General features: G+C 37.0%; 5 protein-coding genes and 1 pseudogene across 8 annotated transcripts; all 6 read right to left on the bottom strand.

Moving 5' to 3' along the window:
* Window positions 1-901: 901 nt before the first annotated feature.
* LOC102230207 (gastrula zinc finger protein XlCGF57.1-like) lies at window positions 902-4,897 on the bottom strand. Its single transcript, XM_014471165.2, has 2 exons — window positions 4,062-4,897; window positions 902-3,171 (listed from the first exon to the last, which is right to left on the bottom strand). Exons 1-2 carry the CDS (start codon window positions 4,177-4,179, stop codon window positions 1,832-1,834), a joined length of 1,458 nt encoding a protein of 485 aa, XP_014326651.1. The 5' UTR covers window positions 4,180-4,897; the 3' UTR covers window positions 902-1,831.
* Window positions 4,898-5,056: 159 nt separating this feature from the next.
* On the bottom strand, window positions 5,057-9,431 carry LOC102230471 (gastrula zinc finger protein XlCGF52.1-like). Of its 2 annotated transcripts, none has more exons than XM_023341106.1 (3): window positions 9,291-9,431; window positions 8,506-8,716; window positions 5,057-7,616 (listed from the first exon to the last, which is right to left on the bottom strand). In XM_023341106.1, exons 2-3 carry the CDS (start codon window positions 8,618-8,620, stop codon window positions 6,487-6,489), a joined length of 1,245 nt encoding a protein of 414 aa, XP_023196874.1. In that variant the 5' UTR covers window positions 8,621-8,716; window positions 9,291-9,431; the 3' UTR covers window positions 5,057-6,486. The 2 variants fall into 2 exon arrangements, with proteins under 2 accessions (XP_023196874.1, XP_014326631.1); XM_014471145.2 differs by having other exon boundaries at window positions 8,506-8,669.
* Window positions 9,432-11,418: 1,987 nt separating this feature from the next.
* On the bottom strand, window positions 11,419-14,437 carry LOC102230734 (gastrula zinc finger protein XlCGF57.1-like). The gene is made up of 3 exons (XM_023341224.1): window positions 14,418-14,437; window positions 13,887-14,044; window positions 11,419-13,150 (listed from the first exon to the last, which is right to left on the bottom strand). The coding sequence occupies exons 1-3, from the start codon at window positions 14,435-14,437 to the stop codon at window positions 11,652-11,654; spliced, it is 1,677 nt and encodes a 558-aa protein (XP_023196992.1). The 3' UTR covers window positions 11,419-11,651.
* A 425-nt stretch (window positions 14,438-14,862) lies between these two features.
* Window positions 14,863-15,984, bottom strand: LOC106699807 (annotated as a pseudogene).
* A 356-nt stretch (window positions 15,985-16,340) lies between these two features.
* LOC102230993 (gastrula zinc finger protein XlCGF57.1-like) lies at window positions 16,341-20,542 on the bottom strand. Of its 3 annotated transcripts, none has more exons than XM_023341095.1 (4): window positions 20,383-20,542; window positions 20,151-20,317; window positions 19,580-19,747; window positions 16,341-18,477 (listed from the first exon to the last, which is right to left on the bottom strand). In XM_023341095.1, exons 3-4 carry the CDS (start codon window positions 19,695-19,697, stop codon window positions 16,982-16,984), a joined length of 1,614 nt encoding a protein of 537 aa, XP_023196863.1. In that variant the 5' UTR covers window positions 19,698-19,747; window positions 20,151-20,317; window positions 20,383-20,542; the 3' UTR covers window positions 16,341-16,981. The 3 variants fall into 3 exon arrangements, with proteins under 3 accessions (XP_023196863.1, XP_023196864.1, XP_023196862.1); XM_023341096.1 differs by having other exon boundaries at window positions 20,151-20,308; XM_023341094.1 differs by having other exon boundaries at window positions 20,151-20,542.
* Window positions 20,543-23,363: 2,821 nt separating this feature from the next.
* Window positions 23,364-26,468, bottom strand: LOC106699808 (zinc finger protein OZF-like). Its single transcript, XM_023341101.1, has 3 exons — window positions 26,046-26,468; window positions 25,751-25,949; window positions 23,364-25,081 (listed from the first exon to the last, which is right to left on the bottom strand). Exons 2-3 carry the CDS (start codon window positions 25,866-25,868, stop codon window positions 23,820-23,822), a joined length of 1,380 nt encoding a protein of 459 aa, XP_023196869.1. The 5' UTR covers window positions 25,869-25,949; window positions 26,046-26,468; the 3' UTR covers window positions 23,364-23,819.
* Window positions 26,469-26,541: the final 73 nt, after the last annotated feature.

The following is a 26,541-nucleotide window of genomic DNA, read 5'->3' as shown; positions in this document are numbered from 1 at the left end:
TATAACAGAGTATAGGGTTGTTTGGAGGAAAGAAACTGCATGTTCTTTTTTAATTCTTACTGTTTGTAAGATTGAAGCTAAAGTGACAAGGAAAAAGTGGTACAAGCATTATCAGAATCGTTGACCTTCTGGGAATAAACAGATCTCAATAGAATAAAATATAAACATCCAAATCACTACATCAACACTGCCTCAAAATCAGTTATGTTGGACTATCATTTGTAAAAATCATACAAAGATCATTTGATCAATGGAAAATAACAAAGGGGCAGCTTTCATGCTGCCAAAACACTTATAAGAATACGAGTCTTATGTATTTATGTATTTATTAGGAAAAAATAAAAAGTCACAAGTTGTATTAAATATGTCTGATTTGAGCTGTTCAAAGAAAAACAGAAAAAACATTTTATTTTCAAATTCATGTTTTTATAAATCTATTATTTTAATTTACTCGTTATTCATATGGACAAGGAAATGACGACATTAATCCTTCTCTTCTACCTACAGAAAGCAGAGAGGGTTAGGAGGTAGGTCACCAGGTTCGTCACAAGCCACCATACAGACAGACAGACAAAACAAACTAATGTAAACATACCAACACTGAGTTTAAATCTATACTAAAAACAAACCTACTATGGAGTTGCTTTGAAACATTATAAATGAAACATTAATCAACAGTCACCACAGAGAGAGAGAGATTGCTAACAAAATCTGTTGGGAGGCATGTAAAGCCTGGCAGACCTCCAGGCTTTACAATGTCGCTATAATGTAAAGCACTTTAAGTGGTCAGTATAACCTGATAAAGTGATGGGCTGTAATTAATTCAGATTCCTTTAGTAGAATCCTGCATTTTTGTTAATTTGTTCTGCACAATGACCAGAAGCAATACATTTCTGTTAATGTCAACTTTATTTGTATCTTAAATAGACTTCAACAAATGCGCTGCACCACAATAATAAGCAAGAATAAAGAACAAGAACACAGCACTTCTTAACAATATTAAACTAAAAAGAAACTAATATTTGTCAGAACTACAGTTCTTGTGAATCTGTCTTAATGTGCTGCTCTTACTTGGTTTGATTCTTTTTACAAATCTATTATTTCTGAAAACAAAACACCTAAAATGCTTTATCCTTTGCTTCAAAGAATAAATCTGACTTAAACAACATTAAATAAACAATATACACTTTGATTAAGGGTAAGTCTCCATTTCAATGACACGCAATAATTCATCTACTAAAATGTCACTTCAGTTCTAGTTAAATAGAAGACAAAACTTACAAAACATTCTCAGAAACTTGCCACTTTATTTTGATAGCCATAAAAATGATCAGTTTAGTGTCTTTCTCTCCTCTACTCAGACCTGTAAGTGGATTTCTCATCACTCTTTCAGGATGAAAAAGGCTTATACTTGAGGTGACAACAAATTCAATAAACAAAGCAAAGTGAACAAACTACAGCACAGTTTTGCATCCCACGTTGAGAAAACTCCCAACAGGGATTGCTAAAATTTGGCCACACAAAACATGATCATACTTATCAGATGTGCAAACTCGAGAAGGTAGTCAAACATTTCACAGCACTGGTAACAGAAGGTATGCCCACGTTTTTATTTTTGACATCAAAATAATAAGTTGCAGCCCTTTTGAACACCTATATATGAAGAAAAAACATTTACAGCAAAATAAGGAAATAAACTGTCTTATCTCCTTGATGAACTGTTAAATACTTATGATGAGAATACTTATTTATACTAAATCTGCTTTTACAAACATCACAACCAAAAGGTTTCTCTGTCTTGAGTCTTTATCTCCAATTCCTTCACAAAAAGTTAACTACAATCACTAAAGCTTTTAAAAGGTAAAGTGTGAAGATCCATGTGTTTTCTCAGATATGCTGGTCGTGAAAATCTCTGACTGCAAACACTACAAACAAACGGTTTCTCTCCTGTGTGAACACGCATGTGTCTCTTCAGGTCTCCATGCAAGGAAAATCCTTTACTGCAGACATGACAAACAAACTGTTTTTCTCCTGAATGCACTCTCATGTGATTTTCAAGATGATTCCTTTGAATAAACCTGCTTTTACAGACATCACAACCAAATGGCCTCTCCTCTGTGTGGAGCCTCACATGTCGCTTTAACTGGGTCTCCTTCACAAAACACTTGCCACAGTTTCCACAGCTAAATTGTGCGTTGTGAATATCGAGGTGCCTTCTCAAATACAGTTGTTGTGAAAATCCTTTACTACAAACGCTACAAGTAAATGGTTTCTCTCCTGTATGAACGCGCATGTGACTCTTTAGATCCCCTTGTCGCAAAAATCCTTTGCTACAAACACTACAAATGTAGTGTTTCTCTCCTGTGTGAATAAGCATGTGTCTCTTTAGAATATTTTGTTGTGAAAAACCTTTATTGCAAACACTACATACAAAAGGTCTCTCTTCAGTGTGGATCCATATGTGCTTTTTAAGACTTTCCTTTACCTTAAATCTTGCACCACAGACATCACAGGAAAACGCTTTTCCTCCAGAATGGAGCTTCAAGTGAATGTTAAGATTTCTCTTGGCATGGAATCTCCTCCCACAGTCTTCACAGGAAAATGGAGTCTCTCCAGTGTGGACTCGCATATGAGTCTGAAGAGAAAGTTTTTCTTTAAATCCCTTCCCACAAAGATCACACCTATGTTCTCTCATTCCAGTGTGAATCATCAGGTGTAACTTAACATTTGTCTTAAGTTTGAATCTTTTTCCACAAATATTGCAACCAAATGGCTTCTCTCCTGTGTGGACTTCATGCTGAGGAGGAACACTGGAAGACAGTTTGGATGCCTTACCTCTTCCTTCAACCATCAGATTACATTTTTGGAAATAACCTACTGGATCTTGGCTCCAGTGTGGTTGTAATCCTCCACAGCCCTCTCCACCTACTTCTATTCCCCTCTGTTCAGTCGAGCTGGTGCTTAGAGCTTCTGTCTCTCTGATGTCTTCAGTTTTGATTTGAGGAAGCTGAAGTTTCTCTTCATCTTCAGTCTTCACAGTATGCTGCTCTTCCTCCTGACTGATACACAGTTCTTCGTCTTCCTCCTTTATGTGGAAGGTTTCTGGATCCTGATGGTCCAAACAGGGGCTCCAGTCCTGGGGAACCACTTTGATCACCAACATCTGGTGGACTGAGAACATCACAACACACAGAATCATCACTGATTGCTTCTGATTGATAAAATGGCATATTGTCCTTACAAATTGTTACGTTTAAATTGATAATTAGCATAATAATTTTTTTAATGATCAACAAAGAAGATGTAAAGGCAGAACTCTAAAATCATGACTAATTCTAATTACTTAAAGAGAAATTCTAATCAGAGTTTTGTCACATGATTGAAGCCATACTTTATCAACAGGAGGATCAATGTCTCTCTTTTTGAAAATCAAATATAAATGTTTTATCCATCGTTTTTATTTATAAATCATGGACTTATTTAAAGAAAATTTGGAGGAGAGAAATGAGATTATCAGCCTGGATCACCTTTGAGTGTCCACAATTAAACTGGCATTATTGCTTTCTGGTTCCTGCAAAAACTCCTGAGCTTTCCATTTAGAATGTTGGTCCTGAGCGGAACTGCCATAAATGATCGACAACAGAAAAGACAAATCATCAAAATACCAGTGGAAAACATACAAAAAGCAAGTCTAAGAAGGTTTTAATGTTATTGGATCCTTCCACATTGATCATTAAAGTATAAACAATTGTCAACTTCCTGTATTTGTAAAAATCTAACGAAAATTTAAAGATTTTTTATATATTCATTAGACATTGTTCACTTTATTGCCAATTAAGAGATGCATATGTCACTTCCTTTCAGAAACAGAATAAAATGTTATTTATTATTATTGGTTACAGAATGCCATGAGTTAAGGGGGCCCATCTTGCGTAAACCAAGGCAAGGCAGTCATCTGGCTTGAATTTACTTTTCACTCTGACGCTTCCAACAGTCCTTTTCACAACTTCCAGTCAGATATAATCAGCTTCAATCCAGACAATCAAATGTGAGTCACTTACTGAGATCTTTGCTGTTCTGTGTTTCCTCCTCCAGTTCTGATGTGGATGCTGCAGGTATAGGTGGGTCCAAGCTGAACCCTTCAGGTTCATCTGCTTCAACCTTCATCGTCTCAGACATCCTCACTCCACTTGACTTCTTCTTTTAACAATCTTTGTCTGTAACCTTCACATTTTCAAGTAGATCAAGGTTTCAGCCATCTGGCCTTCATATTGTGTTTTTACACTGCCTGAAACCGGAATAAGACACGAATCAGCCACTGATCAAATAAAGTGCAACATTAATTGTAAACCGTAGCAGAGCTGAAGCGATGCTGCAGAGAGTCTGATACCATGGTCGGTAGTTCTGGGTCCACTCTGTCCCTTTTGCAGCTTTAAAACATCAGCTTTAAATACTTCATCATTAAAAACACTGGTTAAGTCTCTGCTATCAACTACTTTAGCTCCACATAGTAGTCCATTCATTCTTCTAATGAAGGCTAATTGACGAACGAACTGCGGGCTAATGCTACAAATAATCGCAGCGACCCAACAGATACGTAAGAAAAATATTCTCTAAGACTGTCAAGAAAAGACGGACATATTAATTACACACAAGTGTTAAGACGTTTTACTACCAGCACTTAGCAACTAAGGCTAACATGACAACATCCGGTTACGTTTTAAACTGGAAAGCCTCTTCCGCTATAAACTTATCAGTTTTTCAAAATAAAACAATTTATATGAAAATAGACACCTTTCTACCCAGTTTTCATTTTGCTATGGTTAGGATGGTTGGTTGGTTGTTTTATTCTACAAAACAAATAATTGAATTGGGCTTATTTATATACTTCCAAAATCCTCAAAAGCCTTATCTTAAGGCACTATACGTGAGAAATGTTAGAAGAAAACGCAGCTGAAGTGAATAAATGCTGGAACCAAACAATCTTTTTCAAATAAATAATTGAAGGATTTTCATTAGCAAACCTTCACCCTAATTAGTAACCTGCTTAAGGAGTAGTTTAAAGAAACAACACAAAAGGGATCATGAGATACCCAATACCCACCTGGTTGAGGAGGACTAATTAATAAGTAAGTGAAACATACATCATCTCAATGCTTGAATAAATAAATGCAATAAGTACATTTTATTTTGTAAATGTTTTTATAAATAAACAACACGCAGAATGTATTGGAGATTGCTTTAGGAATTTCCTGTCATATGCAAAAACAGCATCAACACAGATGTGAGAAGTAAAATAAACCTGGTCATTTATACCGACTCAAATAAATGTTTGCTCAATGTAATTATTGTTGTCATTAAAAAAAAAAGAAAACACTACAATTCCTGTCCATCTTTATCTCCCACAACACATGGACACTCATCTGTGTGAGGTGCAAACATCTACTTCATACTCTGAATGTTGGACAGAGTCCGACAGGCTGAATATCTTAAGTCTATGTTCACACAGCAGACAAATGTGACCCAAATCAGATTTTTTGTTTTGCCAATATGTGACCCTGATCTGACTTTTTCACAGCATGCTGAATGGTTCAATTCCAATCTTTTCAGCCCCCCAAGAAGTCTGATTTGCACCACTTTCACATGGTCATGTCACATTTTATTTGACTTTTACATTGGTGACATGCATTATAATTCTGCATCAGAAGATGCCAGACACTACATAAGCAATGACTGACAAAAGCAGTGCTGACACTTTGTTTCAGACGTGTTACTTCAGTGCCAACAAACAGCAAATAGTGCACTGCCATGCACTATTTCTCTGCAAGCGGATCTAGATGAAGCCATAAATCTTTAACATAAAAGTCTGATTGGGCTTGCATTTAATTTGTGGTAAAAACCATAAAGAAAATATTGGATTTCAGTGGGGGGGAAAAAATGAAATTGAGCATCAAGAGCTGCTGTGTGTACATAGCATACTTGGCATGCAAAATGTGCTTTCATGACACTGGCAATATATTGGTCAACAATTATTGCACTCCAAAAGTAATTTGGATAAGAATATTGCGCATATATGTAATTGCAATTGATTATACAGCCCAATTGGAGATGATGTTCAGTTGTAAAAAAAATCCAATTTAAGGTAGAAAGAGTTACACACAGGACCAAATCTAAAGCTTCAATCTCATTATATTTGACATTCTGAAAAACCTACTTATCTTTTTAGCAACAGCCTTGGTAAAAACACAACTGGGTTTATTATGATTTTTAGCTTTGGTGGTTTTGAAGTTACTAGTTAAAAATCATCAGGATTAACTTTACTGTAGCATTTTGGACTTTTAACTAAAACTGATCAGTTAGAAAATAAAGCAAGTTACAGATGATTAAGTTTTATTTTTTTCAACTATTTTAATTTAATGTGATAATGTGGAGACATAAATTATTCAGAAAAATAATGACAGATTAGCTGACAACTATGATGTTAAGTCAGTCTTTATGAAGACCCATGTGCCTCCTCATATCTCCAAGCTGGGAAAATCCTTTACTGCAAACCGTGCACACAAACGGCTTCTCTCCTGAATGCACTCTCATGTGATTTTCAAGTTGACACCTTTGATAAAATCTACTTTTACAGACGTTACAACCATACGGCCTCTCCTCTGAGTGGACTCTCACATGTCGCTCTAACTGGATTTCTTTTACAAAACGTTTACTGCAATCACTGCAGCTAAACGGTGCCGTGTGAACTTCCATGTGGCTTTTCAGGTTATGTTTTAATGAAAATCCTTTACTACAAACATTACAAATAAACTGCTTCTCTCCTGTGTGAACACGCATGTGTCTGTTCAATGTGTTTTGCAGTGAAAAGTCTTTATTGCAAACCCTACAAACAAACGGTCTCTCTGCAGTGTGGATCCTCATGTGCTTTTTTATATTTTCCTTTCTTTTAAATCTTGTACCACAAATATCACATGAAAAAGGTTTTTCTGCGGAATGGACCTTCATGTGAGTTTTCAGATATGTTTTTGCATGAAACCCTTTACCACAAACATTACAGGAAAATGGTTTCTCTCCAGTATGTATTCTCATGTGTGTCTGAACGAAACTCTTTTCTTTAAATCCTTTACCGCAAAGATCACAGGTATGTTCTCTCTCTGCAGTGTGAGTCATCATGTGTAATTTAACATGAGCATTGCGCTTGAAAGTTTTTCCACAAACATGGCAGCAAAATGGCTTCTCTTCAGTTTGAACTCCATTCACAGTCGACTTAGATGTCCTAACGCTTTTGTGAGAAGTTGTCTTAGTTTGCAGGGAAGAACATGCTGGATCTTGGTTCCTCTCCAGTTCTAATCCTCCGCTGTCCTCTTCATGAGGTTCCGTTTCCGTCTTCTCATCTGAGCTGCTGGTTGGAGATTCTGTCTCTCTTATGTCATCTGCTTTGATCTCATAAAGTTCAGGTTTCTCTTCATCTTCAATCTTGACAGTAAGCTGCTCTTCCTCGTGACTGATCCACAGTTCCTCTTCCTCCTCCTTTATGCGAGAGTCATCTGGATCCTGCTGGTTCAAACTCAGGCTCCAGTCATGGGGAACCACTTTAATCACAAACATCTGATGGACTGGAAACATCAAAACATAAATGGATTTTAAATGCTTGTTAACCATTTTTGAAACATCTATTCCTTTACATAAATTGATAATAGCCATAATCTATTTTTACTTGGAAAAATCATACAAATTGTTCAGATGATCTTCAACAGTTGGTGTTTGTATCATATTTTGAAGGTGTCACAAAGAGCTAATTCTAGCCATTTTGGTTCACTAGGAAAGATTATGGCCCACTGCTCACTACCAGAGATATGTCTGAACTACCTCAAAAAAGACAAAAAAGGAGACAATGCTACTAAACAATATTTAGAACCCTTCCGTTCCCCATTAGCAAAACATTCATGGCCCAATAATTTGGTCTGTCTGCTGTTTTCTGGGGAATATTCAGATAGCGACAAACCTATTGTTAATTCATTAAAATTTATGTTATCCTCATAACCGCGAGGAACTACAAAAATATAAATCAGGTTACTTTGTGTAAACATATCAGATACGATGATATCAGGCTTGATCTTGACTGTCTTATTCATTCATTCAAAACTGGGATACAGTTCTGCTGTTTCCAATTAATCTTAATTACTGTATAGGAGTAGTAAACGGCATTAAGAGGACACGAACTAAAAATAATAAAGGGCCTTATCTGAAGAAAAAGTATTTTCCACTTGATTTGGCATCTCCACTCAACTGCCTCCTTTTTATGCAGAGGTGTGCCTTTTATGAGTTCAACATGCAGGTCAAAGGGACAGTCACAACCTTTTAAAGGCTGGGGGGTATTAATGAAAGAGTAAATAATAGGTTCTCCCAAAAGAAAAAAAGATATACATTACTGTTGACTGCAGGGCTCTTCAGTGATTCTAAAACTTGCCAATTTCCTCCAACTCGGCAACAACTGTCACTTACTGAGATCTTTGTTGTCTTGTTTCTGCTCCAGTTCTGATGCGGATGCTGCAGGTATGAGGGGCTCCGAGCTGAACACCCCAGGTTCATCTGCTTCAACCTTCATCATTTCAGACATCCTCACTCGTCTTAGACTTCGCGATCCTTGATTACAACCTTCACATGTCCTAGTAGATCAAGGTTTCAGCCATGAATCATCAAACTGAGGCAGCATCTGATTTAACAAAGGATATCAACAGAAAAGGTGAACCACTGCAGGGCTGAAGCGATGCTGAGCAGAGTCTGATGATGCCTCAAGTCAGTAGTTCTGGCTTTACTCTGAAATGTCTCCAGTCTCTCTGCTCCATGATGAACATCAACCTCTTAAAAACGGATTAACTCACTTCTGTTAGCTTCTGTTAGCTTCACGGAGGCTAACAGCCCATTCACTATGCTAATGAAGGCTAACTACAAACTACAAAAATGTAGAAGCGAAATCCTCGAAATAACAATATAATCTAGACACTGATGTAAAACATAGTTGTTTAACGCCAACTTTAAAATGTTTTCTATTGGAACTCAGCTAGCTGAGCTACCTATGCAGCGACATGATGCCCAGCAAGACCGCATCTTTTATCTGAAATGATAAATAAATACGTCCATCCAGTGAGTGTGATACAGAGAAGAGCATACTCAGGACAATACGTCTAAAAAAGCCGCACGCATACGGACAGCCACAAAGAGCTAAGCTAGAACTATTAAAGACTGACCCACATCTGAGGCATACGGTGAATGCTGGGAGATGTTACCTGCATCCGGCTGGAGCTCTGACCCAAACCCACTCATCTGGAAGCAGCACGTACGGCCCGTAATCTGATGATCTTAAAGGACAAAACGACTCGTTCAAAAGCGACTGCCTGCAGACCGCAGGAGTCTCCACGGGGCGCGCATGCGCAGTGGTTATGCCCACGCTGCTTGGGATGGAGACTTTCAAAACAAAAGTATAACAATGGATTCAAAAGAGAAGAAAAACAACCTCTTCTCAGGTTCAGTAAAAAGCCCTTACTGAGGTGTTCAATGGGATGAGAATTAATTAACAAAATGATGTTGTTCTATTTACATGAACATTCTGCATTTTCGTGGTATAATATTCGACACAGAAAGTAATACTAAGAAAATTCCTGGTTCTTAGGTTGGTGACATTCATTAACCCTGTATGGTAACGTTACACAAAATAAACATATTCTGTGTGTAAAGCTTGGAAAAGGCTATGTTCACACAATAAGCGAATTTTACTTCATTCTTTTTAATTATACCATTGTGTAGATATTTAAAAACTAATCTGAGAGGCAGTCCTAAATAATTTATACTTAATTTTTTTGTGTGTGTTATGTGGAACTGAGACTCCATTATTTCACTTTAAATAAATCTGAAAAATACATATTAAAGTGTACTGTGATAAAATGAATTGATGTAAAACAAGGCATTTTTGAAGGAACATCAAGAGGTAGGCTTCCCACAGTGTCATAAACTCAGGGTTGACTCGTAAAGCACTACAGCCTGAACTTTTAAAAACTTCAATATTGAAAATAATTAATTCAGTCTCTAGTTTAGCGAAAAGTCTATTCATGTTGTTTATAAAAACTAATGACATTCTGTGCAGCAAACTACCGATAGAAAGAACAAACAATCGTGAAATGGTGAATCTGAGAGATTTCTAATGTCTAATGCAACCGTAGCTACTTCTATATCCACTTCCTCTTTCAACCTTTCAGAACAAAGCGCACAAATGGGAAAGTAGTAAAACAGATTCTTATTTATAAAATTTTTAATGTAATTTCACTTTGTTTTCATGGCCCTGATTAAAAAGACTAACTTCAGGGCATTTACTGAATAAACATGAAATTAAATTACATTTATTATAAAAAGAATACAATGCTGAATGTACACACATTTTAAATATTATTTATATCCAGGCGTAACAGTTTTTCTTTAAATAAATCTTTTCAGTAAAGCACATAATTTTGTACAAGGTAAAATGAAAACATGTTTTTTCTATAAACAGGAAAATGGGAAGGACAAGCTGTAGTGATCAAGTTTTGCCAAGATGATGACATCAGTATCTGCTAACAAACATTTACTTTGCAGGAGTCAGAAAGACATGATGTTCAGGACAAAGTGAAACTATTTGCTTCAGAGCTTGCGTGATTCTAGCGCCATTACATTTACATGTGCATCCAAACTACACCCCGTATCGGAAAATAGAAGTTTATATGTACATCAGTGAGGAGCTGTAATTACTGACAGTTGACACATTGTTGCCACCTTGTGATTTTGTTGTTGGGAGCTCAGTGATTCCAGGAGTAGGTAGAACAAATAAATAAAAAAGAATCCTCTTAATATTTACATTTAGGATTGAATAAACTTTAGAAACTGCTCAAATAAAATAAAAATCAATCAGTGCCCTCCCCTCAATCCCACTATTGATGACAAACTTTTGAAGAAGTTTGCTGATGACTTCATGGTCATTTTAATTTAACCCCAGGTTTGTTAAAGCTGGAAAATATTTCAAACCTGCTGGTCAGTGTGGTTCATGGACTGGGAAATGATTGTTAAAAAGTGATGGACTTAATAAAAGTTCTGAGTCCTTAAAAAGGTATGGGCATTTTGCTTAAAGTGTTATTTACAATGATCAGAACCAAAAGTTCTTTTTATTTGTGGCTAAGCATTTGATTGATTGGAAGATTGTTGTAGTTAAATACACCATTTATCAAAACCAAAGGCTCCTGTTTCACTTTAACTGAAACGTCTCCAGATAGATAGATAGATAGATAGATAGATAGATAGATAGATAGATAGATAGATAGATAGATAGATAGATAGATAGATAGATAGATAGATAGATAGATAGATAGATAGATAGATAGATAGATAGATAGATAGATAGATAGATAGATAGATAGATAGATAGATAGATAGATAGATATTTTTAGATTTCTAGTTTGTGAAATGCACCATAGTAGAGATTACATATCGTGTGAAATTCAAGATACGTTTACTGATTTCATCTGAGTTTACACATATTACAATAAAATTATTGCTCCCCTGAAAGGAGTTGCACATGTAGATTTATCTTTATTTACCCCACCTAAACATTCACTACACCTGAATCATGGAGTGTGAGCCTCCATGTGTCTTTTCAGATTTTGTTGTTGCGTAAATCCTTTATTACAAACACCACAAACAAATGGTTTCTCTCCCGTATGAACACGCATGTGACTTTTTAAATAATCTTGCCGTGAAAAGCCTTTACTACAAAAACTACAAACAAATGGTTTCTCCCCAGTGTGAACGCGAATGTGAATCTTAAGATTCCTTTGCAGTGAAAATCCTTTACCACAAATGCTGCAAAGAAATGGCTGCTCCCCTGTATGTATATGCATATGAATTTTTAGATTGCGCTGCTGTGAAAATTCTTTATTACAAACGCTACAGACAAAAGGTTTCTCTCCTGTGTGAACACTCATGTGACTTTTGAGACGATTTTGTTGAGAAAATCCTTTACTACAAATGCTGCAAGTGAACGGTTTCTCACCTGAGTGAACACGCATGTGTGTCTTTAGATTCTGTTTTAGTGCAAACTCTTTCTTACAAACCCCACAAATAAATTGTTTTTCTCCCGTATGAACACGAATGTGACTCTTTAGATGATCTTGTCTAGAAAACTCCTTACTACAAATATTGCAAGTGAAAGGTTTCTCTCCGGTGTGAACACGCATGTGTGTCTTAAGATTTGATTTCAGTGAAAATCCCTTACTACAAAAGCCACACACAAACTGTTTTTCTCCTGTGTGAACACCCATGTGACTCTTCAAATGTTCTTCTTGTGAAAATCTTTTACTGCAAACAGTACAAGAAAATGGCTTCTTTGCAGTGTGAATCAACCACATGTGGTTTTTGAGAGATTTCTCTCTTTTAAATCTTGTACCACAGACATCACAGGAAAATGGTTTTTCTCCTGAATGGACTGCCAGGTGATTCTTAAGAATGGTCTTTCTATGAAATGTTCTACCACAATCATCACAGGCAAATGGTCTCTCGCCAGTGTGAAGTCTCATATGTATCTGAAGGTAACTCTTTTTTTTAAATACTTTCCCACAAAGACCGCAGCCATGTTCTTCATTTCCTGTGTGTGTCATAATGTGCACTTTAACATGAGACTTCTTTTTGAATCTTTCACCACAGACATTGCACCCAAATGGCTTCTCTCCAGCGTGAACTCCAATCAGTCCTGTGAATTTTGAATGCAGTTTAGATCCTTTACCTTTATTGTGAATCGTTGTCTTGTTCTTTTGAGAACAGGCTGGATCCAGGTTTCTGTGTGGTTTTGGTTCCGTGCAGTCCCCTCCATCTAGTTCTATTTCTATCTGTTCAGTTGAGCCGCTGGTTGAAGCTCCGGTGTCTCTGTTGTCTTCAGTTTTGATTTCCTTAGACTTTGATAACGGAGGTTTCTCTTCATCCTCACTCTTCACAGCAGGCTGCTCTTCCTCCTGACTAATCCTCAGTTCCTCATCTTCCTCCTTTATGTGGGGGTGTTCTGGGTCCTGCTGGTCTAAACTGGAGCTCCAGTCTGGGAGGGCCTCTTCTTTAATCACCAACTTGTGATAGTCTGCAAAAATTGGCGTATAAAAATTGAGGCGAAAGATCCAGAGCTCTACATATCCTTAGTGAATAATTATTAATCACTGAATGATATCAGTGCAGTATAAAAGCAACTTTTTCTACCTTTTTACACCAATAAAACCCAGAAAAGATGACACTAGAAACTGTTTCAATCTACCTTCATGTTCTGTAGTAAAACTAAAATATCTCAACTTTAGAACAAACAATATGTTTGTAAACATCCACTCTTTTACTAATGGTCTGGACTGGCCGAAAAGTGAATTTAGCACAAAGCCGTTGACCCAATTACAGCACAGAACGGAGAATGGGCTTCTGTGGAAATGAAGCTGGCATTATCAAAGTGGTGTATCCATGCCTGGACATGTATGTGGATATATTCATAGAAATGGACGGAAAGTATGCAGCTGAAAAAGTGTAGTGTCATATAAACATTAATTTCTAGGTCAGAGACAATACAAATATGCAGGAATGAATATTGCTACTAATTGAAAAAATAAAGAAAAGAATAAAATCCAATGTGTCACAAACATTCACGAGGCTTAATTAGAAATTATTCCACAATCCTTGAAGAAAACCAGAGCAAGCTTAATGTAGGGTTAGTCAGAAACTAATTTAATTAATAAATTGAATAGTTTAAAGAGACAGACTAATGGGCAGAAGCTGTTGCTACAATAATCTCTCTCCAGGGTGCCTAATTCTACACAAACCAATGTGTCACTTACTGAGATTTTTGCCGTCCTGTGTTTCCTCCAGGTCTGATGTGGATGCTGCAGGTCTGGGGGTCTCTAAACTGGACCCAGGTCCATCTGCTTCAACCTTCATCATCTCACAAATCCTCGCTCCAGCTGGGATTCTCCTTTTCGCAATCCTTGTCTTCAACCTTCACATGTTCAGTCATATAAGCCGTATCTTCTGTATTTCCGCTGTCTGAAACTGGAGTCAAACATAAACCAGCCTGTCGCAGAGCTGAAGCGACTCTGCTCCTCCAGAGCAGAGTCTGATATCTTGATTGGTAGTCCTGGGTGTCCCCAGTCTCTCGATCCTCAGCTGGACAACAGCGTTAGAGGTGGTGTCCACAGACGATGTGGTCCTCCCCGCACAGTTTCACAAACTCAGCATGTAGACTTGTCTTAAATAACTGAGCTGTGAACTATTACATGCTTCAACCTCGAAAACACTGATTCTCTTCTTCGGGTGAAAGTCTAATCATGTTGCTAATAAAGGCTAATTACATTCTGTGACGCAAATTTCACCTAGAAATGATCACAACCATCCGAAACAGATATCCAGAGGTGATATATTCCCAATGACTGGTAATAAATTTATTATTAAATCCTTGTTTTACACAAACTCCAAGACGTTTTTTTCTTAGCCAGTTCAGCTAATATTGCTACATCCGGTTGTTACCTCTAGAATGACCAATGAACAAGACGGAAAACTCCGACAGGAAGTAGCCCGTCAGTTATCCACCATTAGCTTTTCAAAATAATAAAGTTTAAATGCAACAAAACTCCTTTAACGGATATTAAAAGCAGGTAATTTGTATGCTACTTTACCAGACAAAATGTATTTCTTATATTCATATCACACAAGAAAATTCAACACTACTGCAAAAGCGTACTTAGTACATGCAAGTCTTTAATTTACTGTGGAAATTAGATGATAATGAAAAGACATCAGGGTGAAATCCACAGTTACTGAAGTCTGGAGACAGTTGGTGAAACATCAGAAATGAAAACAGAAGTTTGAACATAAAAGCAGAATAGAATGACTATAATCTTTGAGAAGTAGTGACAAATTGTTCAACTACAAATAGTTCCTCTCGTGTCTCTTCAGTCGATCTTTCAGTGAAAATGCTTTATTGCAAACAAATAAATTGTTTCTCTCCAGTATGGACTTTCATGTGTTTTTCAAGATGACACTTTTGGATAAATCTGCTTTCACAGACTTCACAACCAAACGGCCGCTCCACTGTGTGGAGTTTCTCATGTCGCTGTAGCTGGATTTCATTTGTAAAACATTTATTACAGTCACTACAGCTAAATGGTCCATTGTGAACCTTCATGTGCCTTTTAAGATGATGATGTTCTGAAAATCCTTTACTACAAACTCTACAAATAAACAGTTTCTCTCTTGTTTGGACAAGCACATGTCTGTCTAGATTATATTTGATTGAAAATCCTTTGCTGCAAACACTACAAATGAACCGTTTCTGTCCCGTGTGAACACGTAGATGTTTCTTTAAATTCTCTTGGAAGGAAAATCCTTTATTGCAAGTATTACAAATAAACTGTTTCTCTTCTGTATGAACAAGCAGGTGTTTCTTCAGTAATGTTGATGAAAACCTTTACTACAATAACTACAAATGAGCTGTGTCTCTTCTGTGTGAACATTCATGTGTCTCTTTAGAGTCTGCTGTAGTGAAAAGCCTTTACCACAAACTCTACAAATGAACTTATTTCCTCCTTGGTGAACATGCAGGTGTCTTTTTAGATTCTCCTGTAAAGCAAATCCTTTACTGCAAATGCTGCAAATGAAAGGTTTCTCTCCGGTGTGAACACGCATGTGACTCTTTAATCGCATTTGTTGAGAAAATCCTTTACTGCAAACACTACAGACAAAGGGTCTGTCTGCAGTGTGGATCCACATGTGGCTTTTTAAATTATGCTTTCTTTTAAATCTAGTTTCACAAACATCACAGGAAAAAAGGTTTTTCTTCAGAGTGGACATCCAGGTTCTCGTTAAATAATTTATTTGCATGAAACCTTCCACAATTATCACAGGCAAATAGTCTTTCTCCTGGGTGAAGTGTCATGTGAGTCTGAAGAGAAGTTGTTTCTTCAAACCTTTTACAGCAACGATCGGAGCCAAGCTCTCTCACTGCATAATCAAAAGCCTTCTGATTGAATATTTCACAATTTCATTCATTTCACTTTCTTCCGGCACCAGGCTCCGTACACCTCTCACGAAATTTCGCTCTGGGACTCCGCCGTCCCTCACGGATTTTTGTGCAATTCAGGTTTAATTACTGATAAAAACTTCTATTTATTCTATCACATCAACCATTACAAAAAAAATTACATTTACTTTTTTGCATAGCAAAGAAACACAGAACTTTCAATGAACTTCACAATTCAAACTTTAATTAAATACAATAAAATTTAGTCCAAACAGATTTAGAAATATGTATTTAATAGGTTTTAGCATATTTCATAACAGTAGACTATGTACGCGACTTCAAATGTCATTTAAATTTAAACCAGTTAGTTAAAGCAAGACAATATCTAAAACCTTAAGCTGAGTGTGGTCCATAGCCATGATTGGGAGACAGTTTTTTAAATGATGGATTGTAATATACACCAGAATCACAAAGCAAAGGTATTTCTCATGTGTGCATGAACATTTGAGTAACAGGACGGCTTTTCTACTCAAATCTACCACAGACATTGGAACTAAAAACTCTGGTTTCAATGCATCTTTTTCAGAAATAAAACCATAACTACAGCTAAATGTTTTCTTACAGGTGTGCACAGGCTCTACAATAATTAGGTGACATAACCCATGATGCGGTTAACCCAGGGAATTCTACAGAGCTGCCTGTTGATGTGATAGAACCCAATCTAAGTTTGCTTAGTTATAAAAAAAAACTCACTACAGTTAACCTTTTTATAATTATCCTGGATGTGATGAATGGTTGACGACATCAAACTTTGTTTAAAGAGTCTGTACTCACTGAAGAAAAAAAGTTCTGGTTAAAGACGGAATGTGTGCCAACAGAAAGTGGAAAATGTGAAAAATTTGTTTTTCCAAAACACAATTAGTTGCACTCTTCATGAACATGCATGTGGCTCTTCAGATCTCCACGTCGTGAAAACGATTTATTGCAAACACTGCAAACAAACGGTTTCTCTCTTGTGTGGACATACATGTGCCTTGTTAGAATAATCTGTTGTGAAAATGCTTTACAACAAACACTGCAAACATATGGTTTTTCTCCTGAATGGACTCTCAAGTGGTTTTTAAGATGACACATCCTAAAAAATCTGTTTTTACAGACGTCACAACTAAATGGCCTCTCCTCCGTGTGAAGCCTCATGTGTCGCTCCAACTGGACTTCCTTCACAAAGCGTTCACTACACTCGCTACAGCTAAATGGTGAAGTGTGAACCTCCATGTGTTTTTTCAAATATCCTTGTCGTGAAAATCTTTTAGAACAAACAGTGCAAACAAACGGTCTGTCTCCAGTGTGAACACGCGTGTGATTCCTCAGATTCTCTTGCCGTGAAAATCCTTTACTACAGACGCTACAAATAAATGGTTTTTCACCAGTGTGAATACGCATGTGTCTCTTTAGTACATTTTGCAAGGAAAATCCTTTACTGCATATGCTACAAATAAATGGTTTCTCTCCTGTGTGAATGCGCAGGTGGCTCTGGAGAACATTTTGTTGGGAAAAACCTTTACTGCAAACACTACAGGTAAACTGTTTATGACCTGTGTGAACATGCATGTGTCTCTTTAGAACAACATCTTGTGCAAATCTTCTATTGCAAATACTACAAACAAATGTTTTTTCTGCCGTGTGGATCCTCATGTGCTGTTTAATACTATCCTTTCTATGAAATCTTCTACCGCAAACCTCACAAGAAAAAGGTTTTTCTTCTGAATGGATTATCGCATGAGTCTTAAGAAAGTTCTTTGCATGAAACGCTTTACCACAATAATCACATACAAATGGTTTCTCTCCAGTGTGGAGTCGCATATGTGTCTGAAGACGGCACTTTCCAATAAATCCTTTCCCACAAAGACCACAGTAATGTGTTCTCTTTCCAGTGTGAATCATCATATGGATTTTAACAGAAGTCTTATGTTTGAAACCTTTGCCACAAACACTGCAACCGAATAGCTCCTCGCTTACATGGACTCCAGTCTGAGCTGTATGTTTGGAACTCTTAGCTCTTTTACCTCTTGTACCTAATTTAACTTTTATCTTATTTTCAACTGGATCTTGGTTCCAGTCTGGTTCTGGTCCTCCACAGTCTTCTCCATTAGATTCCGTTTCCATCTGTTCAACTGACCAAATGGTTAAAGCTGCCGCCTCCATGTTGTCTTCAGTTTTGTTGTGATAGATCACTGATAATTGAGGTTTCTCTTCATCTTCAATCTTCACAGTAAGTTGCTCTTCCTCCTGACTGATCCACAACTCCTCCTCTTCCTCTTTTATGTGGGGGTTGACAGGGTCCTGCTGGCCCAAACTGGGGGTCCAGTCATGAGGAACCTCTTTAATCACCAACATCTGATGGAGTGGCAACACTGAAACAAACGTGGACATTATTCAGAAAAGTTACTTAACAAAGACACTTTCTAGATTCATAATCTAGTCAGCCAAAAGCTTAAAATTATTGGTAATCATCCAATATTATTATAATGTATTATTAAATATGCACATTACATTTTAAAGCTCAATTGTCATTTTTCTAATTGGAAAAAAGGCTAAATTAAAAAATCTGGTTCTATTATTGAATCAAGTTTTCAATGAACATCAAAGAACCGATTCAACCAGATATTTAGAAATAATTTTTGTGCGAAACAATCACCATTTACTTCAGTTAGTGGAATGCTTATTAATGCTGACTTAGTACAAGTGTTGAAATGCCATTTTAGGGAAAATATGAAATTTTAGGGTAAATATCATATGACTTTATTAATCTGATGGATACAACAAGTATGTTTTTCTTGAAAAAAGGAAGAAAAATTTTAGCTAATGTGTGACAATTATTGATTTATTACATTTGAATGTCTCCACAAAATACTAAATATAAATTTAAGAAAATTATGTTTTTTACCCATATATCTTAAAATCCCAAATGTTCCCTGAATTGCAGAATCATGTACATATTTTCATCAATGTCAATATAAAAACGATTTATCAGAATCAGTTGCATCAAGTGTAAACATTGTCTCCTTTATTCAGAATGTCTGGAAAACAGTTAGACTAAAAATGTATTTTTAATCACATCAAAAGTTATCAACGTTGTCCCTGATGCTTGTTTGATTTCTAAATACATTAGTGTGTGCTTGTCTGAATGGGTCGGTGACGGGCATAAACTTTAAACACTTTGTAGAACGTCGCTTTATGAGGCTCAGTCTATTCACTTTTATTAGCTTACTGGCAGATTGGCCATATCCAATACAGCAGACAAAGTAAAGCATCACAGCAACAGGCCAATCTGCCCAATGAGGCATTGATGTAAATATGTCTGTGCTGTTTGCAAGAAGGTGGAAAAATGTAGGGGCTTCTGTGTGGTGCAGAAGAGGACTATGCACAGAGAGGCTATAGTCCTCCCCCTCTGTCTCTAGATTTTATTTTATTTTACACTAAGAAGCCTGTAGTGACTGTTTTTGAGTCATTTACTGAGATCTTTGTTGTCTTGTGCTTCCTCCTCGTGTCCTGATGTGGATGCTGCAGGTATGGGAGACTCCAAGCTGACCCCTCCAGGTTCATCAGCTTCAACCTTCATCATCTGAGACATCCTCGTTCCACTTGAGATTCTCCATACAAGATGGATCTTCAATTCTTTTGCTGCCGGAAAGTAGAATCAGACACATTTTCAAATTAAATTCAGCTTACTTTACTTTACAAACCCCAAAGGGAAATTAAATGTTGTTGTAATTCATATTAAATCAATTTTTTTAGAGTTATTGTAGATGGTGATGGCTGTAGGTAGGAAATGGCTGTGGTGCAGCGACCTGTATCGCAGCGCATTTGAAGAAGACTCTGACTAAAGACTCTCTTTTCAGTGTCTCTTTAGTCACAGGCTTTCATCATGACCATCCTAGATCCTTAATGAACATGGTATTCATGACCATGACTGAAAAATAATAATAGTAATAATAACATAAAATTTCAGAGAAAGTACATAGCTACTCCAAAGTGCTGCTACCCTGAGTAAAAAATATAGAAATCAGAGCAGAGAGTCTGATACCTTGGTGAGTATTTCTGGGTCCACTCTGAAACTGCCTCCAGTTTCTGTCTTCGGCGGGACAACAAGATCAGAGGAAGTGTCCAAAAACGATGATCAGGTCTCATCTCTCTGCTACTATAGCTCCATGGTGACCACCGCTTCCTTCTCTTATTGCTTATCTGAATGAACTGCAAATGTCGGCTAGAAATAATCACAGAGGTTCACAGCAAACACGTAAAAGCGAAATCCTTACCGAGATGGTCGATCAGAGTCTGGGAGATTTAGCAAGGACATTTTTATCACACATATTTCACACAAACAAGCGTCTTTCGTCGGGATATAGCCAGTCAAGCTAACACTGCCATCGTACTTACAAAGAATAAACGCAAACCAAGATGGTCCGGGTTATACGTTGACGACGTCGCCGCCATATTGTGAGTGGCTATGGACAGTTCTGTCTCGAAGGGCGTTGAGTAAAGCGGTGAGACTGCGAGGTCTGCTGGGGTAGTATGAGCCATCAGCAGGCAGATATATTTAAATTAGTTGTGGTACGAAATTAAAAATATATAATCTAATAAACTAGAGCCTTTAGACAGTTTTGACTCATTGTTAAATATCAAGAGTTTTGTAGAGCACTTCATGTATTAGGTAACATAAATAGAAAAGTTTTTTTTTTTTCATTAAGAGCTGATTGGAAATTTAGTCCCAACATGAAGAAGTGTTGTTCATGGAATACAAGTAACAAGTGAAAAAGGCAGATAACTTCTTAAAACAATAACAGCAAACAAAAGTGGAATTTGTGAACTTTACCAACGTATTAAATTTTCAAAGCTCTGGTCATCCCTAATGGAAATGAAGTCTGATCAGGAAACATTTTAAAACGCTGAAGGTACATGGGACATTTTTCTTACTAAGCATGTGTTGCAACATAATACCCAGTAAAACTGTTGGCTTTGTGCATGTGAATGTAAAGTTACATAAAAGAGATAAACCAAAGTTGGCTCATTGACTGAAAAAAAAAATACTGCTCTCCTATTTTACATCTGGGCATTTTACATTTGATCATTTTCAGAAGCAGAAGTATTATATCTTCAGTAAATTTCATACTTAAAAACAACAGCACTTAATTCAACTAAATGTGACGCTATGCATAATTATGTTTATACATAATCGTACAATAGTGATTAAGAGTAAACTGAGTACCACACTGTGAAGCAGAAATCAGTAGTCAGATTGCAAATTCTGGTTGTTAGAACTGAAAAAAAGAAATTTTATTCAAGTTTATTTGTAACACATTTCAGCAACAAAGGAATTCAAACTGCTTTACATAATGAAAACGTAAATATCCCCTCCAAAAAATCATTTTATTTTGTTCAGTGTGTTAACATCTTTGGCATCACTTTCTTCAGCCCAACTTCACCTAAGTGATCTATTATTTTAACCTAACCAATTTTGGCAAAAATATTTCCCCAGAAAATAAAAAAAATATCCAATGCAAAAGTAAAAAAAAAAAAAATTAACGTATTTTTCGGACTATAAGCCGCTACTTTTTTCCCACGCTTTGAACCATGCGGCTTATAGCCCGGTGCGGCTTATATATGTAAGTTTCCAGTTTTAAAAAAAAAGCTTTGTGGGTGCAGCTTTTAGTGAGGTGCGCTCCATAGTCCGGAAAATACGGTACAATAAAATCCAGAAACATGCACAGTGAACTTTATAGAACCAGAATCTGAAAATAAAAACGGACTCAAATGTAAACATATGAAGGTAAGATTAAAATGTTGCCACCAACTTCTGCTTTTGTGAATTTGGCGCAACTTACATATTAAAATGAATGACATACCTCTTTTATAATCACATGTCATTTTATGTGGTTTATGTACATCAAACAAACACTAAGAGTTAAAAATCGATACCTTTTGAAAGAAACTTATGTTGATATTAGTTGCACTGTTGCCTTGCACCAAACTGGCTCAAATCTGTTATACATGAAAACTCTTCCTAGAAGGAGTTTGCATGTATTCCCTTAGATGCTTGGGTTCTCTCCAGGTACTCCGGCTTCATCCCACAGCCAAAAACATGACTGTTGGGTCAACTGGTCTCTCTAAATTGTCCATAGGTGTGTGTGCATGGTTGTTTGTCCTGTGTGTATCTCTGTTACCCTGTAATGGACTGATGACCTGCATGCATACCTTGCTTCTCACCCAATGATTGAGGTAAGTAGGCATCAGTTCCCCAGAACCCTGAACGGATAAGCAGGGGGATAAAAGCTAAATAGATAGTATTTCTCGAATTGACTTCATATTTTCTTTTTTGTCACAAGCTTTAAAAATGTCACATGATCTGATCACAGACTTTGAAGTGTTACACAAGACCATACATGAAAATTCATTAACTAAAAACATACATATCTATCTGGATTACTCAAACCGATCATTAAGGAATCTTTTCTCCCAAATCCACTTTAACAAAAAGGCCAGAAATATAGTTGTCATCAAATTTCTGAGGTTCATTTTTAGTCAGATACTCCATGGTAAACACTCCTAATCACCATAAATCAGGGGTGTCCAAAGTCAGAACCTGAGATTTCCTATCCTTTAACTTTTAGATGTGTCCCTGCTTCTACACACCTGAATCCAATGAATGGCTCGTAACCAGGCCTTTGCAAAGCTGAAAGATGCTGATGAACAACTTGATTCTGGTGTGTTGGAGAAGGGAGACATCTAAAAGTTGCAGGATGATAGCTATCAAGGACTAGAGTTGGGCAACCCTGCCAATAATGAAAAACATAAATATATGTTTCTACTACAGTGAGATGTACAGTACAGACCAAAAGTTTGGACACACCTTTTAATTCAATGAGTTTCCTTTATTTTCATGACTATTGACATTGTAGATTCACACTGAAGGCATCAAAACTATAAATAACGCATGTTGAAATATGCACTAAACAAAATAGTGTAAAACAACTGAAAATAGCCCTTATATTCTAGTTTCTTCAAAGTAGCAACCTTTTGCTGTGATTACTACTTTGCACACACTCTGCATTTTCTTGATGAGCTTCAAGAGGTAGTCACCTGAAATGGTTTTCACTTCATAGGTGTGCCCTGTCAGGTTAATAAGTGGGATTTATTGCCTTATAAATAGTCATGAAAATAAAGAAAACCCATTGAATTAGAAAGGTGTGTCCAAACTTTTGGTCTGTACTGTATGTGGGTAGGGGAGTTCATATTTTTTAGTTTGCTTTGTCAAGACAAATTATTTTCTTTAAAATTTTTGATATATACAACATTTTTTTATTACCTTAAGGTAACAGTTAATTTATTGTGCTGTAAAATGGCACAATGTGCCTGAGAAATACATAATAGCCACCCTTTAACTTTCCAGCCAACAGCTTACATAAGTTTGTTTACAAGCGCTTCATTAAATCCTTATAACTAAACAAAAGACAAAAATTCCACTCTGTGGAAGCTTGTGGTTCATAAACCCCCTTAAGTCTACCTATGTTGTAGCAGAAAGCCAGTTAACGTCCAAGGTAACAGTCAAACTCTGTTCCTCTGGTTATGCTGCCTCCTCCCAGTGTGAACCTCAGGCAAGAATTTAGCTACATCAAAATCAGTCAACAATATACAAAACATTGAAAAGTGCATAGTGGTCAGATAAGGTCTTTAACTGTATTTTATCTGTAACAGGTCAACTTACTTCAACTTGTGGAGTGTGAACATCCATGTGGTTTTTCAGATAAGCTTGTCGTGAAAATCCTTGACTGCAAACACTACAAATAAATGGTTTATCCCCTGTGTGAACACGCATGTGACTTTCTAGATGGTTTTGTTGTGAGAATCCTTTGCAACAAAAACTACAAATGAATGGTTTCTCCCCAGTGTGAACACGCATGTGCCTCTTCAGATTCTCTTGCAGTGAAAATCCTTTATTGCAAACACTACAAACAAACGGTTTCTCTCCTGTGTGAACACGCATGTGACTTTTTAGATGACTCTGTAGGGAAAATGCTTTGCTACAAAAACTGCAAATAAAGGGTTTCTCACCTGTGTGAACAAGCATGTGAGTCTTTAGACTCTGCTGTAATGCAAATCCTGTACTACAAACACTGCAAATAAACGGTTTCTCCCCTGTGTGAACACACATGTGACTTTTGAGATGATTTTGTCGTGAAAATCCTTTACTGCAAACACTACAAACAAATGGTTTCTCTGCAGAGTGGATCCACATGTGCTTTTTAAGGGTTTCTTTTCTTTTAAACCCTGAACCACAAACATCACAGGAAAAAGACTTTTCCCCTGAATGGACCTCCAAGTGACTTTTAAGAATCGCCTTTCTATGAAATCTTCTACCACAATCAGCACAGGCAAATGGTCTCTCACCAGTGTGGACTCTCATGTGTGTCTGAAGAGAACTCTTCTTTTTAAATACTTTACCACAAAGGTCACAGCTATGTTCTCTCTTCCCATTGTGTGTCAACATGTGTATTTCAGTAGAAGTTTGACATTTGAACCATTTTCCACAAATTTTGCAACCAAATGGCTTCTCTTCAGTATGTGCTTCTATCTTAGATGTGAGTTTGGAAAGTGGATTAGATGTCTTACCTATGTTGTAAACTATTGTGTGACTTTCTTGAGAAGCACATAAAGGTTCTAAGTAATTATCTGGTTCTGGTTCTCCTCTGACCTCTCCATCAGGTTCTGTTTTTATCTGTCCAGCTGAGCTGCTGGTTGGAGCTACTATCTGCCTGTTATCTTCAGTTTTAATTTGCTTAGGCTCTGATAACTTAGGTTTCTCTTCTTCTTCATCCTTCACAGCAAACTGTTCTTCCTCCTGACTGATCCACTGTTCCTCCTCTTCCTCCTTTATGTGGGGGGGCTCTGGGCCATGCTGGTCCAAAGAGGAGCTCCAGTCATGAGGAACCTCTTCTTTAATCACCAATATCTGATAGACTGGGAAGAGTGAACAACAAAAGTACATTCATGACCGTTTGTAAACACTTTTAATTATTAAAAAATCTAAATGAAAACATAAATCAATAAATAAAGGCATGCTTTTTGAAAACTAAGAAACAAAACAAAATCAATACTGATAAATGCAAATTTACATTTTCTTCTTTCTTATTTTTGGTTTTTGTGTTTTACCATTTACCTATCACCTTTCTGCTGGTAAATATGACTTTCCCTGTTGGGAGACGTTACAGGCTATGTTTATTCTATAAGGTTATCTTATTTGGATAGAAATGTTTTAAGATGAGACGTAATCAAGTGCTTTTAAACCACTGAGGAGCTCAGAGATGTTAAGTAACATAAATTCTCATAACTCAAACCACACTGTCATGCTTTACTTGACTTGAATACCATGCAGTTAAACTGAGTCTTTAGTAGCACCTTAACATTTTCCAAATTCTGATAAAACAGGCTGGGACATTATGTGATCCTGCGTTGCAAAAGTAGAATCACATCTACTTCTAAGTCCGCACTTTGAGACACCTAAAAGCATCGGGTTACTTGATCTCAGTGTTCCAGATAAAGAATTAAGTTGCAAGAAATCCTGCAGATGGAGCCAGACTCTTAAGCTTAGCTTGTTCCAATCCAGATAAAACAATGTGAGCCACTTACTGAGATCTTTGCTGTCTTGTGTTTCCTCCTTGTGTCCTGATGTGGATGCTGCAGGTATGGGAGGATCCAAGCTGAACCCTCCAGGTTCATCAGCTTCGACCTTCATCGTCTCGGACATCCTGGCTCCCCCTGGGATTCCCCCTTTTCACGATCCTTGTTTACAACTTTCACATGTTGTAGTACATCCAGGTTTCTGAAACTTGAGTCAGATACAAATAAACACCTGATTTGGTGAAACAGACAATTTAAACTGTACCAGAGCTGAAGCGATGCTGCAAAGCAGAGAGTCTGATACCTTGGTCAACACTTCTGGGTCCACTTTGTCCCTAGTCTCTCGGTCCTCAGCTGGACAACATGGTCAGAGGAGGTGTCCACAGAGGACGTGGTCTTCTCCACATAGTCTCACAAACCCGTGCGGATTCGTCTTGTAGCTCTAAACCATGATCTTTTAAAAGCTTTAACCTCGGAAACTAACTCGTTGCTGTTAGCTGCGTTAGCTCCACGGATGCTAATAGTCCCGTCTGTAAATGATTGTTAATTACATTATGAACTGCAAACGAATAATCCCAGCTGTTTTCAATAAATAGGTTAACGTAATAGTTTACCGAAAACGTCCCAGGACAGAGTCTGAGACATCAATTACATATTTAACGCAAACTTTAAGTCATATTTCTGTCGGGACTTATCCCATCGAGCTAACGTTGCTTCGTTAGCTCACTTCCTGCTCACTAACCAATGAATGGTGAGAAAAGTTCTGACGCAAAAAAAACATTTCCAGCTTTTAGGTTTCA

The sequence above is a fragment of the Xiphophorus maculatus genome, chromosome 10 (assembly GCF_002775205.1).
Source record: "Xiphophorus maculatus strain JP 163 A chromosome 10, X_maculatus-5.0-male, whole genome shotgun sequence".
In the NCBI taxonomy this organism is placed as follows: domain Eukaryota; kingdom Metazoa; phylum Chordata; class Actinopteri; order Cyprinodontiformes; family Poeciliidae; genus Xiphophorus; species Xiphophorus maculatus.
The sequence above is the reverse complement of the archived record's forward strand: the minus strand, read 5'-3'. Positions and strand labels throughout refer to the sequence as shown.